At 43.0% G+C, this 16,226-nt stretch overlaps 1 protein-coding gene across 3 annotated transcripts in view; it reads left to right on the plus strand.

Moving 5' to 3' along the window:
- Nucleotides 1-16,226, plus strand: part of pnisr (PNN-interacting serine/arginine-rich protein) — a 46,904-nt gene that overhangs the window by 489 nt on the left and 30,189 nt on the right. For all 3 annotated transcript variants that reach the window (XR_010017041.1, XM_063040885.1, XM_063040884.1), the window contains exons 2-4: nucleotides 6,251-6,449; nucleotides 10,645-10,830; nucleotides 13,710-13,939. Coding sequence is in view for 2 of the 3 variants with exons in the window: in XM_063040885.1 (XP_062896955.1) it covers nucleotides 6,362-6,449; nucleotides 10,645-10,830; nucleotides 13,710-13,939 (504 nt within the window). In the remaining variant the exon portion in view is untranslated. The remainder of the gene's footprint in view (nucleotides 1-6,250; nucleotides 6,450-10,644; nucleotides 10,831-13,709; nucleotides 13,940-16,226) is intronic.

Genomic DNA, 16,226 nt, shown 5'->3' on the forward strand with positions numbered 1-16,226 from the left:
CCCGTCTTCCTCACTCTGACGGGCTGGAGATGAGAGTGGAATATTCTTCCCCGCACTCCGGCTCAGCGTGATCGGCGGCGAGGAGTGGGGCCCCGAGTCCGGCAATGGAACCGCCTGCGCCCCGTGGGACCCCGAGTCTCCATGGAGCTTTTGCTGCTCCTGTGGCCGCGGGGGTCGGCCTCTCACTCGGGACAGGAGGGTGCGTGTTTAGTGGGATAAGGGCTAATGGAGGGAAGGAAATGATCCCCAGTAATTTAATCAGTCTGGGGGGGGGGGGGTCTCAGCTCCCTGCGGTGAGGAGAGGTTCCAGTTCCGTGGAGGGAGGGAGGAGGGGGTGCAATTCCCCTAGAGATGGGAGGGGGGAGGAGGAGGTGCACCTGCCCCGGGGTTGGTTAGAGGGAGGGAAGAAGGGGTTGCATCTCCCCCAGGTGAGAAAGGAGAGAGGAATGGGGGGTGCAGCTCCCCCAAGAAGAGGAGGAGGATGCAAATCCGGAGGGGGTGGAGCAGGGAGGGGGTGCAACCAGCCTGGAACTAGAACATAGTGGTGGCGTACAGCTTCCTGAGGTGAGAAAGGAGGGGAAGGGAGGATTGGGGTGCAGCTCCCCAGGGAGAGGAGGAAGTTGCAATTCCCCAGGAGGTGGAGAGGAGGGAGTGCAGCTCCCTGGTGGGGTAGGAGGGTGTACAACCAGCCTGGAACAGGAACACAGTAGTGGGTACAGCTACCCAAGGTGAGGAGGAGGGTGCAGTTCTCCAGGGAGTGGAGAGGAGGAGGGTGCAAATCACCAGGGTTGGGGGGGGGGCGGGATGGAGAGGAAGGAATGCAGCTCCCTGCCGGTAGGAGGGTGTGCTACCAGGTTGGAACAAGAACATGGTAGTGGGTCCAGCTTCCCAAGGTGAGATTGGGATGCAGTTCCCCAGGGAGAGGAGGAGGTTGCAATTCCCCAGGGAGTGGAGAGGAAGGAATACAGCTCCCTGGGAGTAGGAGAGGATGCAACCATCCTGGCACAGAAACACGGTAGTGAGTGCAGTTTCCCGAGGTGAGGTGGGAGTTGCAGTTCAGGCCTGCCTTCCCTGTGACGATTAAAGCTGTGGAGGTCATCGCCTGAGACCAGCATAGGGCCAAAGGAGAATTGCCTGCCTGCCTTTCTAATTGGGTCTGCTGTAATGGTGAGATCAGATAGAAAAGGATGGCAGGAAGGGTGGGTCAGTTCCTGATCTACCTTTGGCAACAGAATGCGTGACCCTAAGAAATGTGGCCATGTTATAAACATCACACCATTGAGTTGCAAATGATGAAAAGAAGTTGTCTTTACTCTCAGTGTTCCTTCTGCAAAGCCGAGGAAACTCGAGAGTGTGAAATGTAATCAGGGTTCCCACCATGTGCCAGAATGAAGGTTATTAATAAAAGTGCACCCGTTACACTTATCTGGTTTAAAATAGTCTTGATAGAGACATCTATTTCAGAGTTGTTGATCTGTGAAATATTTAGTTCATAAACATGGCATACAGAGAAACGCTAAATGTTTTTCATTTTTATTTTGAAGTATCCTACTTAGATACATTTTTATTTTTAAGAGTAGAATACGACATTGATATTTCAGTACCATTGACTGGTTAATTATGGCACAGAGCCGTTTGGCCCAATATTTCCATAATTGTTCTGGTAGAAGGCAGTTTAACTAATCCCACTTCCCCTCCCCTGTTGCAACAATTCTACAAAATCTTTTAGTTTTACACTCAGTTGCCACTTTATTAGGTACACCTCGTTAATGTAGTATCTAATCAGCCAATCGTGGCACAATGGTCATAAAAGCATGCAGAAATGGTCTGGAGGTTCATTGTTCAGGCCAAACATCAGGATGAAGATGAAATATGATCTAAGTGACTTTGACCATGGAATGATTGTTGGTGTCACACGGGATGATTTGAGTATCTCAGAAACTGCTGATCTTGTGGGATTTTCATGCACAACACTCTCTAAAGCAGGAGTTTCCAATTTTCTTTTAATGTAAGGGTCTGTGGATCCCAGGTTGACAACCCCTGCTCTAGAATGTATAGAAATGGTGCGGAAAAACAGAGGAATATCCAGTGAGTAACAAAGCCTTGCTAATGAGAGAAATCAGAGGAGAATGGCCAGACTGGTTCAAGCTGACAGGAAGGCAACAGTGACTCAAATAACCACTCATTACAACAGTGGTGTGCAGAAGAGCATCTCTGAATACATGACATATCAGACCTTGAAGTGAAGGGGCTACAGCAGCAGAAAACCACCGCGTTCCACTCCTGTACCTAATAAAGTGGCCACTGAAGGTATGCTGCTTTGTCTAGAATGCCAACATTAACCTTTTCCTCCAGTGATGCATTCCAGACCCAACCTGCTGGCTTTGTACTCATTTTTGGCAGCAGTGTTATTCTGTTTCAGTTGATTGTTGATGTTGATATGCAGAGATTCTCTCCATGAATATATAATTTGAGATTTGCTGAGATCATAACTACTACATGTTAAATATGGGCACCGCTTGGGGTGTCGGAGGTCAGACTTCAATCCCAGCATCCTCTGTAAGGCATCCCTGTCGTCCTCTCCATGGAACATGTGAGTTTCCTGTGGGTGCTCTGGTTTCCTCCCACATTCCAAAGACATCCCAGGTTTAGTGGTCATTGTAAATAATCCTATGATTAGTCTGGGGTGGTTGGAGGTTGCTGAGCAGTGTGTCTCGAAGGGCCTATTCCACGCTGTGTCTCAAAATAAAATACTTATAAATGCACATTTTTATTTTGTAGCTCGTCCGTTTAACATTTTCATTCTGTTAAGTTGTGGAATTTGCAAAGTTAGTTAGAGCTCACTGCAAAGAATCCAAATCTAGGTTTAAACTTCCAGATCTGAGAAACAAATGTGGCAGGTACTTTGAGTGACGTATGGCTGTGTGACCATAAATAAAGCAGTGACTTCATTCTGATTCTGTCTCATTAGTTGGGCAGTTCAGTGGTTAGTGTAACACTACTACAGCACAGTGACCCAAGTTCAGTTCCCACTGCTGTATGTAAGGAGTTTGTACCTACCCCCATGACTGCTTGGGTTTCCTCCGCAAAGACCCACGGGTGAGTGGGTCATTTGGCCACGTGTGCGCAATTGGGCAGCACGAGCTCATTGGGCTGGATGGACCTGTTACCTGCTGTATCTCTAAATGACACAATCGTTATCAACTCTGGAATAGACCCCTCTGTACCATAACCCAACTTCCATCTTGTCTCAGCATGTTTAGCATGCAACAAGGAAAGCATTGGTAGAAAGTGCCTCCACCTTAAATTTTGCCATTTTAATTTTTTTTTCCAAAAAAAACCTAAAGTCCAGGGCTAAAGTGATTCAACATTTGTAACAAATATATCTTATATTTTCTAATTATTGTGTAACTGTAAAACATCTTCATTCTCATTGGTTCTTTGGTCCACCTGCCTCCCTCCGCACTAAATCTGATCCAAAAACCCATTCAAATGTAGATAGTCCAATCAGTGTAATGTAAAATGGCTAACATTTCTATTATTGTCCTCCATTTGTATTTTTGGTTCTGTAATAAGCACACTCAAAAGCAAGACACTTAAATTTGCGGAGCTGCATCCTTTGACTTAATTTCAGATTTTTTTTTTAAACTTGCATAAGCAATTTAGGAGAGGTGGAATCTTGTCATTTCCATATGATTGTGCTTCATGTTAATAACATAGTCATGAAAATAAATATAATGGAAAATAATGTGGGAGGTAGGAGCACATGTGGGTTATCAATCCCTTAGAGACTCCTTCACATTCAGCCAGATAGTGCCTGATCTAAAACACAAGCTGAAAATGCTGGAAGGACTCAGCAAGTCAGGCTGTATCTGTGGTAAATGAAACTGCCAATGTTTTACCCTGTGAAACTTGGTTAGAACTGCTTGTTCTACATCAGCACCATTTATAAAAATCAGAAATTGGCCATATGGCCCTACAGGCCTCTTCCCTTTTTTAAAAAAAGATTAGCTATATCTGTCACGTGTACATCAAAACATAGTCATGGCTCTTCTTTGGTCCTGATTTCCTACTAGAGTTGATTTCATCATCATTCAAATATCTTTCCATCTCAGATTTGAACGTAATGAACATTCACAACTTTCTACGGGTAGAGAGGAACAAAGGTTCACAGAACATGAAAGAATCATTCCAGATTACTGGTCCAGGACAAGCATACTCTCAGCATTAACCCTCTGTGTCCTTCAATATTTTACTAAGATAACCTCAGTTATAAATTCCAAAGAAGGCCGATTCTGCTCAATACTTCCTCAAAATACCCTCTTCATTCCAAGAATCAGTGTAATGAGCTTTTACCTAAGCCAAAATATCCTTTTAAGTAAGACCATACCTTAAAGCATCCCTTAGCTCCTTACTCTAATAGGAAGTGGTTTCAGGTGAAGAATATTATAGTGGCTGGGGTCATCCATCTTGTAAAGACACTGCCCAGAAGAAGGCAATGACGAGCCACTTGTGTACAAAAATTTGCCAAGGACAATCATGGTTATGAGACCATAATCATCTGCATCATACAACATGAGACACAATGATGGTGATGGTTTAAAGTGATCAAAAGGGGAAACAGAAACCTCTTATTTTTACTCTTTAGGTTAAACCTGGAAGATTTGTCGTAGCTAAGATCCCATAAAACACTTCTGCTCCAATGTGATTCGGAGATGACTATTTTCAGAAAGTGACAATAGCATCTAGTTGTATATGATCTACAGAGGGAAAATTCTACATTGATTTTTTAAAAATGACCTTTTTCATTCTATCATTCAAGAGTTTGGAAATGCAAGATGTATGGCTATCTCTGTAATCATTGCACATTTTAAAGTTGAAGTCTACAGTTGGATCTGGTGGGTTAGAATAACATGCAAGTAGGAGATGATTGGAGGTGAGGTGAGCTGAGCTGGTCAGTTAAAAAACATGGAATAGTTGCTATGGTGATAGAGTTCTTAGAAGATGATGACAGATATAGATGACAAGGGTAAATGGAGCAGATCAAATTGAAAGACAGTAAAAGTAGCAGAAATGAAGGTGGACATTATGAAGAATAAAAAGTTCCACACAGGATTTTAAAAAAAAGAGTCAGAAGCATAGAAAAGAATTAATAGTTTGAAGGTAGAGTGGATGACAAAAGAATTGAGTTATTTTGGTCAGGGGAGCCATAACATTATAGCATAGTCTGGGTGGAGTAGGCAAGAGGGACATAAATGGCAAATTACAACTAAACAAGCTAAATTTCAAAGCTAGAATAGCAGTGCAATGATCCATAAATTGATTGTGAATGTCAAAGGCTTTGTTTGTGAATTAATAAGCATTGTAGAGGAAAATAATTGGATTCCCTTGTCCTTGGGGGCAGAAAGGAGAGTGTTGTAACCTGCTAGCAAAATGCAACAGGTGTTTTTAAATTTCACCAATAATGTAGAGTGTCATTTTAGAGTCCACAATATGAAGGTATGAAATTCTGGGATTTTAATTGTATATGGAAAAAAGGATATGACGATATGAGTCAGAAGTAATGCCACATTAGGAACACTATACACACTGTGGCCACTATTAGATACCTCCTGTACCAAATAAGGAGGCAACTGAGTGTTCATGGTCTTCTGCTGCTGTAGTCCATCCACCTTAAGGTTTGATGTGTTGTGTGTTCAGAGACGTTCTTCTGCACACCATTGTGGTAATTCATATAACCAGGCGACAGTAATTCATATAACCATGCACACCATTGTGGTAATGCATGGTTATATGAATTACTGTTGCCTTCCTGTCAGCTTGAACCAGACTAGACATTCTCCTGTGACTTCTCTCATTAACAAGGCGTTTTCACCCACAGAACTGCAGCTCACTGGATTTTTTTTTCGCACCGTTCTCTGTAAACTCTGGAAACTTGTGAGTAAAAATCCTAGGAGATCAGCAGTTTCCAAGATACTCAAATCACCCCATCTGGTAGCAACACTTATTCCACAGTCAAAGTCACTTCAATCACATGTCTTTCCATTCTGATGTTTGGTCTGAACAATAGCTCAACCTCTTGACCATGTGTGTGTGCTTTTATGCATTGAGTTGCTGCCACTTGACTGGCTGATTAGATATTTGCATTAACCAGCATGTCTAAAGTGGCTACTGAGTGTACATGATAGGAATAACCTTTAGCAATTTAGCCAATTGAGTGTACTGAGGAATTGTATATTTTGCATTCCAGGATATGATCTCACTTTATGGAGTTTCTCATCCATTGAGGTAGATTGGAAACACTACAACCTTTTATTTTTCTGTTGGTAACTTTGAAACGTTTATTGTTGGACCTCTGAGGATGTGGGACCAAGGTAGTCAACCTTGGCAGCAGTGGCCTTTAAGCCAGCAACAGTGGATGCAGTCATTTCAGCAGCAACAGGATCCAAGTAAGTTTCTATAAGTGAAATTCTCACAGTGCCTAACCTGTTCATCAGAAGCATGTATTTGATATTAATTAATGCAGGCAGTTTTAGAATTGTTAATCTCAATCGGTTATACTTGCTACATAAGTCATGCAAGTTTCCAACCAATGGATTCATGAAGGAGCCAATCCCAGCATAGTCTTCTCTGGCTTCACCTAACACCTTCTAGCTTGTACCCTTCCCCCACCATCTTATTGTGGCTTTTACCCTCTACCCTTCCAGTCGCGATGAAGGGTCTCAGCCTGAAATGTCAATTGTTTATTCATTTCCGTAGATGCTGCCTGACCTGCTGAGTTCTTCCAGCATTTTGTGTGTTGCTCTGGATTTCCAGCATCTGCAGAATCTGTTGTGTTTGTAATCTTCTCTGTCTCTTACATCAGTATTGCATATCAAATCCAGCAAGTTTTCAGCTGGAGTGGAGCTAATCTACACAGAAAATGGGAATGTGCAACCTCTGTTACTTCCACTCCAGAACCAGGTCACTTCAACCTCTGTTTCATCAAGATGCACAATGCAGACTTATCTGTTTAACAGACAATGCATCCCAGAGTGCTTAAGGAAGTAGCCCAAGAAATAGTGGATGCATTAGTGGTAATTTTTCAAAACTCGTTAGATTCTGGACTGGTTCCTGAGGATTGGAGGGTGGCTAATGTAACCCCACTTTTTAAAAAAGGAGGGAGAGAGAAACCGGGGAATTATAGACCGGTTAGCCTAACGTCGGTGGTGGGGAAACTGCTGGAGTCAATTATCAAAGATGTGATAAACAGCACATTTGGAAATCGGTGAAATCATCGGACAAAGTCAGCATGGATTTGTGAAAGGAAAATCATGTCTGACGAATCTCATAGAATTTTTTGAGGATGTAACTAGTAGAGTGGATAGGGGAGAACCAGTGGATGTGGTATATTTGGATTTTCAAAAGGCTTTTGACAAGGTCCCACACAGGAGATTAGTGTGCAAACTTAAAGCACACGGTATTGGGGGTAAGGTATTGATGTGGATAGAGAATTGGTTGGCAGACAGGAAGCAAAGAGTGGGAATAAACGGGACCTTTTCAGAATGGCAGGCGGTGACTAGTGGGGTACCGCAAGGCTCAGTGCTGGGACCTCAGTTGTTTACAATATATATTAGTGACTTGGATGAGGGAATTAAATGCAGCATCTCCAAGTTTGCGGATGACACGAAGCTGGGTGGCAGTGTTAGCTGTGAGGAGGATGCTAAAAGGATGCAGGATGACTTGGATAGGTTGGGTGAGTGGGCAAATTCATGGCAGATGCAATTTAATGTGGATAAATGTGAAGTTATCCACTTGGGTGGCAAAAATAGGAAAACAGATTATTATCTGAATGGTGGCCGATTAGGAAAAGGGGAGGTGTAACGAGACCTGGGTGTCATTATACACCAGTCATTGAAAGTGGGCATGTAGGTACAGCAGGCGGTGAAAAAGACGAATGGTATGCTGGCATTTATAGCAAGAGGATTCGAGTTCAGGAGCAGGGAGGTACTAGTGCAGTTGTACAAGGCCTTGGTGAGACCACACCTGGAGTATTGTGTGCAGTTTTGTTCCCCTAATCTGAGGGAAGACATCCTTGCCATAGAGGGAGTACAAAGAAGGTTCACCAGATTGATTCCTGGGATGGCAGGACTTTCATATGAAGAAAGACTGGATAAACTGGGCTTGTACTCGTTGGAATTTAGAAGATTGAGGGGGGATCTGATTGAAACGTATAAAATCCTAAAGGGATTGGACAGGCTAGATGCAGGAAGATTGTTCTCGATGTTGGGGAAGTCTAGAACGAGGGGTCACAGTTTGAGGATAAAGGGCAAGTCTTTTAGGACCGAGATTAGAAAAAACTTCTTCACACAGAGAGTGGTGAATCTGTGGAATTCTCTGCCTCAGGAAACAGTTGAGACCAGTTCATTGGCTATATTTAAGAGGGAGTTAGATATGGCCCTTGTGGCTACGGGGATCAGGGGATATGGAGGGAAGGCTGGTGCAGGGTTCTGAGTTGGATGATCAGCCATGATCATAATAAATGGCGGTGCAGGCTCGAAGGGCCGAATGGCCTACTCCTGCACCTATTTTCTATGTTTCTATGTAACACCGGCCTTCAGCTATGAAGATCCACAATGAAATTCTGCAAATTATGGTCAACTTTCCAAATCTTCAGAAACCACAGGGAAGGCTGAAGACAATGATGAAATTCCCAAGCACTCCCACTGTGTCGCTACAGTGTTTCACCATATTTTAGGGAAATTTTTTAAAATTGAGATACAGCATGGAATAGGCCCTTCTGGCCCTTTGAGCCATGCCTCCCAGCAGTCCACGGATTTAGTCAGCCTGATCACAGTATGATCTTAAATCACCAATTAGCCTACCAACCGTCTTTGTCTGTGGGCAGAAACTGGATCACCTGGAAGAAACTCAATATGGTCATGGGGAGAACGTATCATCTCCTTACAGGCAACGGTGGGAATTGAACCCGGGTCACTAATACTGTAACGTGTTGTGCTAACCACTACACCACTGTGCTGCTATCTGGGGGAAGAAACGTTTAAGATGGCATGAAGCTTTTTATTTTCATAGCCCTGTAACACTTTCCAGAAGGAACTTCTGGAAAAGCAGTTTGCTGGGTGGGTAGTGACCGCAATGATTTTCCCTGTTCTTTTCTTTGTCCTGGACACATACTAGTCCTCCAGTGATGGGAGACTGCTGACAATGACCTTTTCTGCTGACCTGACAGTTTGCTGTAGTTTTTGTATATTGTGGCAGAATTCTGCACCAAACCCGATGCGGAATGTCTGATGTCAGGATGTTTGCTACGTTGACAGTATAAAATTGCCAAAGTACGTGCTGGGGAAGATGCCTTAAAACAATGAAGAGTGCTACATGTGCACAGAGCAACAACTACAACCGCCCAGAAGAAAGTACCTCTGTCATGTAGGAGGCCCAATCAATTCACCGTGCAGTTGATTGGCCACGTGCGTACTTGCCACATTCTCACAATCAATCTGATACAATACAAGAAGTTACCACCAACGTTGTCTCTTCCAAAATCTAAATCCATCAGTGGGATACCAATGTCCATGTCTCCTCTCAGACTACTACTTCTCAGAGGCTCCTTGGGGTGGGGAAGTGATATCCTTGCCATCTCAGGAGACTATGCCTCTGATGGCAAAGTGGCGTTCAGAATTTCTTCCAGGTGTACTGTAAACAGCGTGAGGAAAGTGTTATAAGAAATTAGATGCTGGCATCAGGAACAACTCAGCAGCATCTGTGGAGGCAAATGGTGAAAGTTGACATTTTGGCTCAAGCCCTTCCTGCTGTCGTGAATGCCCTTTCAAGTACCTCCTGCCACACCTTGGTGAGTCTATGGATCCCACATTATCACACCAACTTCCTCAGAACCAAAAGAATTGGACTGGAAACAAGTCATCCTTGATCCTAAGGTACTCTCCATGAAAATATTTTCCTTTAACCTCAACTTCAATTAATAATTATCACAGGTCACCAGATACAGGCCAATACATCAGATACTTATTACAAATCCTACCGATAAAACTGCATTTTCTCAGTTGACAAAATGCTCACAATGGTGTGAGTCTCAGTTAGCCTCTGACAACCAAGTCCAGCTCCTGGCCTGCATGCGTGACTTAGCTACTAAGCCCGGCAGAACTGTTTCTACTGACAGAAGAGGGGGCAAGGGCAGGTTACTGGCATCTTAAAATCAGACGGTTTGGGCAGGTGGGGCTTGTCAGCTGTGGCTGGCATCTCATCTAGGAGAAAGAAAACGGATCTCAAACCTCCACTGTCCACTCATGGGGAAGGCTTTGGGAGTAAGCCCCAAGGAAAAATCTGAAGCTGGAGTTCCAAAGGCAGTCCTACTTTGAGTTCAACGCCGACTGGCAACTTCTGTAATGCTGCTGTATCAATCTCTGCCATTCCTTTTGATTCATTAGTTGTATTGGCACCAGCTTACTCTCCATATCATACTGCTCTGGCTTGTGTTATCTCCATGGTCAACCCCAATCAACAGGGGGCTTCTCAGTTGAAAAGACATGTTGTTCATTAAATGTAATAAATGTTAATATACTGATGAAAAGTTACAAAGCTCTGCATCCAGTGTGATATTATCTTTATAATAACCTTTTTGTGCAGGTCAGATTGACTGGGCGGCATTAGCACAAGCCTGGATTGCTCAGAGAGAGGCCTCCGAGGAATCTGCAGCACCGCAACAGCCAGTGATAATACCCAATGGACAGGCGGTACATGGTATTGAAAATAGTCAAGAAAATCATGGAAGCTTTCCGGGAGATCCTAATTTCAACAGAATGTGGGAACAGGGTTTGTATTTATTTACTTTCAGAGATGTTTGTTAATTTGAGATGTTGTCAGTTGGAACTATACTATAATTGAGTTATTCCCTTATTCAGGACTGTTTAATGTCATTTCCAGTACACAAATGTAAAGGAAAATGAATTAATTGTTACTCCGGATCCAATTCAGCACAAAAAAACCCCGCTAAGATAAAGAACACAATAATAAAAAAACACAATTAATATAAATACATCATATAGCTAATATACGTAGATTGATTATATGTCCGTTAAGTGACGTGAGGCACATGAGTATCTATGCATAAGATGACTGACAAGAAATGATAAAGTAGTGGTGGTTGGGGGTGTGGAAGGGTGGGTTAATGGGTGGAGGTGTTGGATCAGCCTTTCTGCTTGGGGAAAGTAACTGTTTTTGAGTCTGGTGGTCCTGACATGGATGCTACATAGCCTCCTCTCTGATGGGAATGTGACAAACAGTCCGTTGGTGGGGTGGGTTGGATCATTCATGATTCTACTGGCCCTTTTCCGACACCTTTCCATATATGTGTCCTTGATAGCTGGTAGGCTGGTGCCCATGATGCATTGGGCACCTCTGCCATTCTACACTATCCTCCACTCCACCAATCTTGGTATCATCCACAAATTTACTAACCCACATATCTACATTTTGAAGGGACTTATTCAAGCTGGAGATCTGTAATTAGTGGTGTTCTGCAGGGATCTATGCTGGGACCTCTGCTGTTTATAATGTATATAAATGACTTCCATGAAAATGTAGATGGGTGGGTGCAGAAGAGGTTTACAGGATGCTGCCTAGTTTAGAGGGTATGTGCTAGCACAAGAGGCTGGATAAGCTTGGGTTGTTTTCTCTGGAGCACAAGAGATTGAGGGGAGATCTGAGAGAGGTTTACAAGATTATGAGAGGCACAGATAGAGTGGACAGAGAATATCTGTTTTCCAGGGTTGAAATGTCTAATACCAGAGGGCATGCATTGAAGGTGAGAGTGGGTGGGTTTAAAGGGGATGTGAGGGGTAAGTTGTTTGCTCAGAGTTGTGGATGCCTGGAATGTACTACCTGGTGTGGTGGTAGGGGCAAATACATTAGAGGCTCTTAAGAGACATTTGGATAGGCACATGGATACAAGGAGGCTGGAGAGATATGGACATGCAAACCTTCTATGTGATCTATCTGCACCAGTACGTAATTAGCACAGTGAAGTATAGAATAAGAATGAGCAAGTTGGGCATCCAGTTATTTTCTTTGGTAAGTCATATACTGTGTTACCATTCAAATGCTTTAACCTACTTATTTTTCCCATGGGCAAGATTTGCAGAAATTTTCCTCCTTTATGGAAAATTGAGAGAAGATTCAAAACAATATATTCCACCTAGGGGAGTATTGGGGGAAAAAAGGTGGATAATATTGTGGCAAAATATGTGCACATTATCATTGTTTTTGTCAAAAATATTCCCTTTGTGGTGAAAAATACGTAGGTGACTTCTTTAACCAAATTACCTTTCTTTAAGACTGGAAGACATGGGAGCAGAATTAGGCCATTCAGCCCATCAAGTCTGCTTCGCCATTCCATCATGGCTGTTTCATTATCCCCCTCAACCCCATTCTCCTGTGTTCTTCTCATAACCTTTGACAGCCTGTTTAATGAAGAACCCATCAACCTCTTCTTTAAATATACCTCTGGAGCTATCTATGGCAATGGATTCCATGGGTTAGTCACCATTGGCAAAAGAAATTCCTTCTCATTACTGTTTTAATTGGGTATTATGAAGTTGTGCCCTTTGGTCCTAGACTCCCCTACTATTGGATATATCTTTTCCACATTCACTCTATCTAGGCTTTTAAATATTCAAAAGGTTTCAAGGAGATCCCCCCCTCACTTTTCTAAACTTCAGTGAGTACGGGTCCAGAGCGATCAAATGCTCCTCATACATTAACCCTTTCATTCCTGGAATAATTCTCATGAACCTTCTTGACCCTCTCCAATGCCAGCACGTACTTTCTTAGATAAGGGGCCCAAGCTGCTCACAATACTCTAAGTGCAGTATAATCAATGCATTCTAAAGCCTCGGCAATACATCCTTGCTTTTATATTCTAAAAGATTATTGTTAAATAGTTCTCTCCTCATCATGCTGCATCTTATTTCCCCAATCCCTTTTATTAATGACACCCTTCCTTAGGCTATCAGCTTGTCATTTGTAGCATTCGCACAATTTTTTGCCCCGTTTCTGGTTGATGCCTGCTGCCATGTTCCCAGGTTTCATAAACACAATTTCTCCCCGTCTTTGTAATTCATGGAGCCAATTGTCCTTAATTTCTTCCTCATGTTTACTCTTAAATCTACCTGATGGAAAACACTGCACACGGAATTAAATATTCCCTCAAAAATGTTACCATATTTCCCAAAAATATTGTGTGCCTTAATTCAAATAAAGCTCCACAGTTACTTTTCTGTAATGTATTCATTTTAAAACTTAGATTCCAATTGTAATAGAGAAGTGTACTTGTTCTGCAGTGATAGATGCCATGGCAGCACAGTGGTTAGTGCGATGTCATTGCAGCTTGCGGCAGACTGGAGTTCAGAGTTCAGTTTGAACGCCATCTGTAAGACATTTGTACATTTTCCTCGTGAGCGCACGAGTTTTCGCCGGGTGCTCCAGTTTCCTCCCACAGAGCAAAGACGTACCAGTTAGTAGGTTAATTTGTCATTGTAAATTGTCCTTTGATTAGGCTAGGGTTAAATAGGTGGCTTACTCTGCAGTGTGGCTCATTGGGCTGGAGGGGCTGTATCTCTAAACAAAGAAATTGACAATTGCCAGTATGTTAGACTCTGCAGTATGTACTGAATTTCTGTTTGTGTGTTTACTAGACTGGGGAATGCAACATCATCGACCACCTCCCCCACCACCAGACCAGCAGTGGATACCGACCCCAGCTCCCATGGACATAGTCCCTCCATCAGAGGACAATAGCCAGGACAGTGGTGAGTTTGCTCCAGACTCTAGGCGTATGTTCAATCAAGTCAATAACAACAATTTTGGAGGAGCACCAGAAAACTTTGGAATGGGATCTGTGCCCGTCAGCCAGTTTGATTATCAGGTAAATTTGTTTAATGCAGTTTCATTCTTGGTGTATAAGCATTCATGCCATCGTGACACAGACTTCAAACCAATATTGGTTTTGTTTACGTGAGATAAACAGGAAAACATTTTTACCTTTCAAGATGCTTACTTCCTTATATTCCTCAATTCTATCAATCAACAGCAACATCACCTATTTAAGTTCCATATTTGCTATAATGTGAGGCAACTCTTATGTCGCTTGACTTGATTGTGAGGTCCACAGATGGAATTCGTGCCTTTTAATTAAGAGTGACCAATTTGGCTGCAAAATATAATGGTGCTCGTGTAGTATTTGTCCCTTAGTAATTATCCATAAAGATTTATAAAGCTTCAGTTTATAAATCAAAATATCAAAACATGGTAAAATGCATCAAATCAAATCAATTGGGCAGTCCACAATTGTTGCCAACATTATATGCCCACAGCTCATATGCCCTAACTGTACATTTTTATAATGTGGGAGGAAACGAGAGCACCCGGAGAAAACCCACACAGTCATAGGGAGAACCTTGTAGACTCCTTACAGTGGGAAGAATCAAACTTCAGTCGGTAAAAGCGATGTGCTAACTTCTACGCTATTGTGCCACCTACAAGCAGCGAAACAAAATATACTGGATGTTAGAAGTATCTCCCTCTCATCATGCCATCCTGCTCATCGATAGCCTTGATTTCTAAAGGTTCAGAATAGATTGTCAGTGACGATCCGTCATCCCAATTGTTTGATGCGTGACTCAAGGATATAAAGTATTGTCTGTCATAGTGCCATTCTGGAAGTTGACTGAAATTGTTATTACTAATAGCAAAGACTTCTAGTGGTACTTTTCTGGGTGGCCCTTCTCTGTTGATCATATAGAATGTGATAGCTTGATGTCGGTGGTTGGGAAGTTGTTGGAGTCGATTGTCAAGGATGAGGTTACAGAGTACCTGGAGGCATATGACAAGATAGGCAGAACTCAGCATGGATTCCTTAAAGGAAAATCCTGCCTGACAAACCTATTACAATTTTTTGAGGAAATTACCAGTAGGCTAGACAAGGGAGATGCAGTGGATGTTGTATATTTGGATTTTCAGAAGGCCTTTGACAAGGTGCCACACATGAGGCTGCTTAACAAGATAAGAGCTCATGGAATTACGGGAAAGTTACATACGTGGATAGAGCATTGGCTGATTGGCAGGAAACAGAGAGTGGGAATAAAGGGATCCTATTCTGGTTGGCTGCCGGTTACCAGTGGTGTTGCACAGGGATCAGTGTTGGAGCCGCTTCTTTTTACATTGTACATCAACGATTTGGATTATGGAATAGATGGCTTTGTGGCTAAGTTTGCTGACGATACAAAGATAGGTGGAGGGGCCGGTAGTGCTGAGGAAACGGAGAGTCTGCAGAGAGATTTGGATAGATTGGAAGAATGGGCAGAGAAGTGGCAAATGAAGTACAATGTTGGAAAGTGTGTGTGGTTATGCACTTTGGCAGAAAAAATGGGCAGAGTATTATTTAAATGGGGAAAGAATTCAAAGTTCTGAGATGCAACGGGACTTGGTAGTCCTCGTACAGGATTCCCTTAAAGTTAACCTCCAGGTTGAGTCGGTAGTGAAGAAGGCGAGTGCAATGTTGGCATTCATTTCTAGAGGAATAGAGTATAGGAGCAGGGATGTGATGTTGAGGCTCTATAAGGCGCTGGTGAGACCTCACTTGGAGTACTGTGGGCAGTTTTGGTCTCCTTATTTGTGCTGACGTTGGAGAGGGTACAGAGAAGATTCACTAGAATGATTCTGGGAAGGAGAGGGTTAACATATGAGGAACGTTTGTCTGCTCTTGGACTGTATTCCTTGGAGTTTAGAAGAATGAGGGGAGACCTCATAGAAACATTTCGAATGTTAAAAGGCATGGACAGAGTGGATGTGGCAAAGTTGTTTCCCATGATAGGGGAGTCTAGTACGAGAGGGCATGACTTCAGGATTGAAGGGCGCCCTTTCAGAACAGAAATGCGAAGAAATTTTTTTAGTCAGAGGGTGGTGAATCTATGGAATTTGTTGCCACGGGCAGCAGTGGGGGCCAAGTCATTGGGTGTACTTAAGGCAGAGATTGATAGGTATCTGAGTAGCCAGGGCATCAAAGGTTATGGTGAGAAGGCGGGGCAGTGGGACTAAATAGGATAAAATGGATCAGCTCATGATAAAATGGCGGAGTAGACTCGATGGGCCGAATGGCCTGCTTCTGCTCCTTTGTCTTATGGTCTTATGTTGGATTCAAAACAGAATTCAGT

The sequence above is a fragment of the Mobula hypostoma genome, chromosome 2 (assembly GCF_963921235.1).
Source record: "Mobula hypostoma chromosome 2, sMobHyp1.1, whole genome shotgun sequence".
Taxonomy (NCBI): domain Eukaryota; kingdom Metazoa; phylum Chordata; class Chondrichthyes; order Myliobatiformes; family Myliobatidae; genus Mobula; species Mobula hypostoma.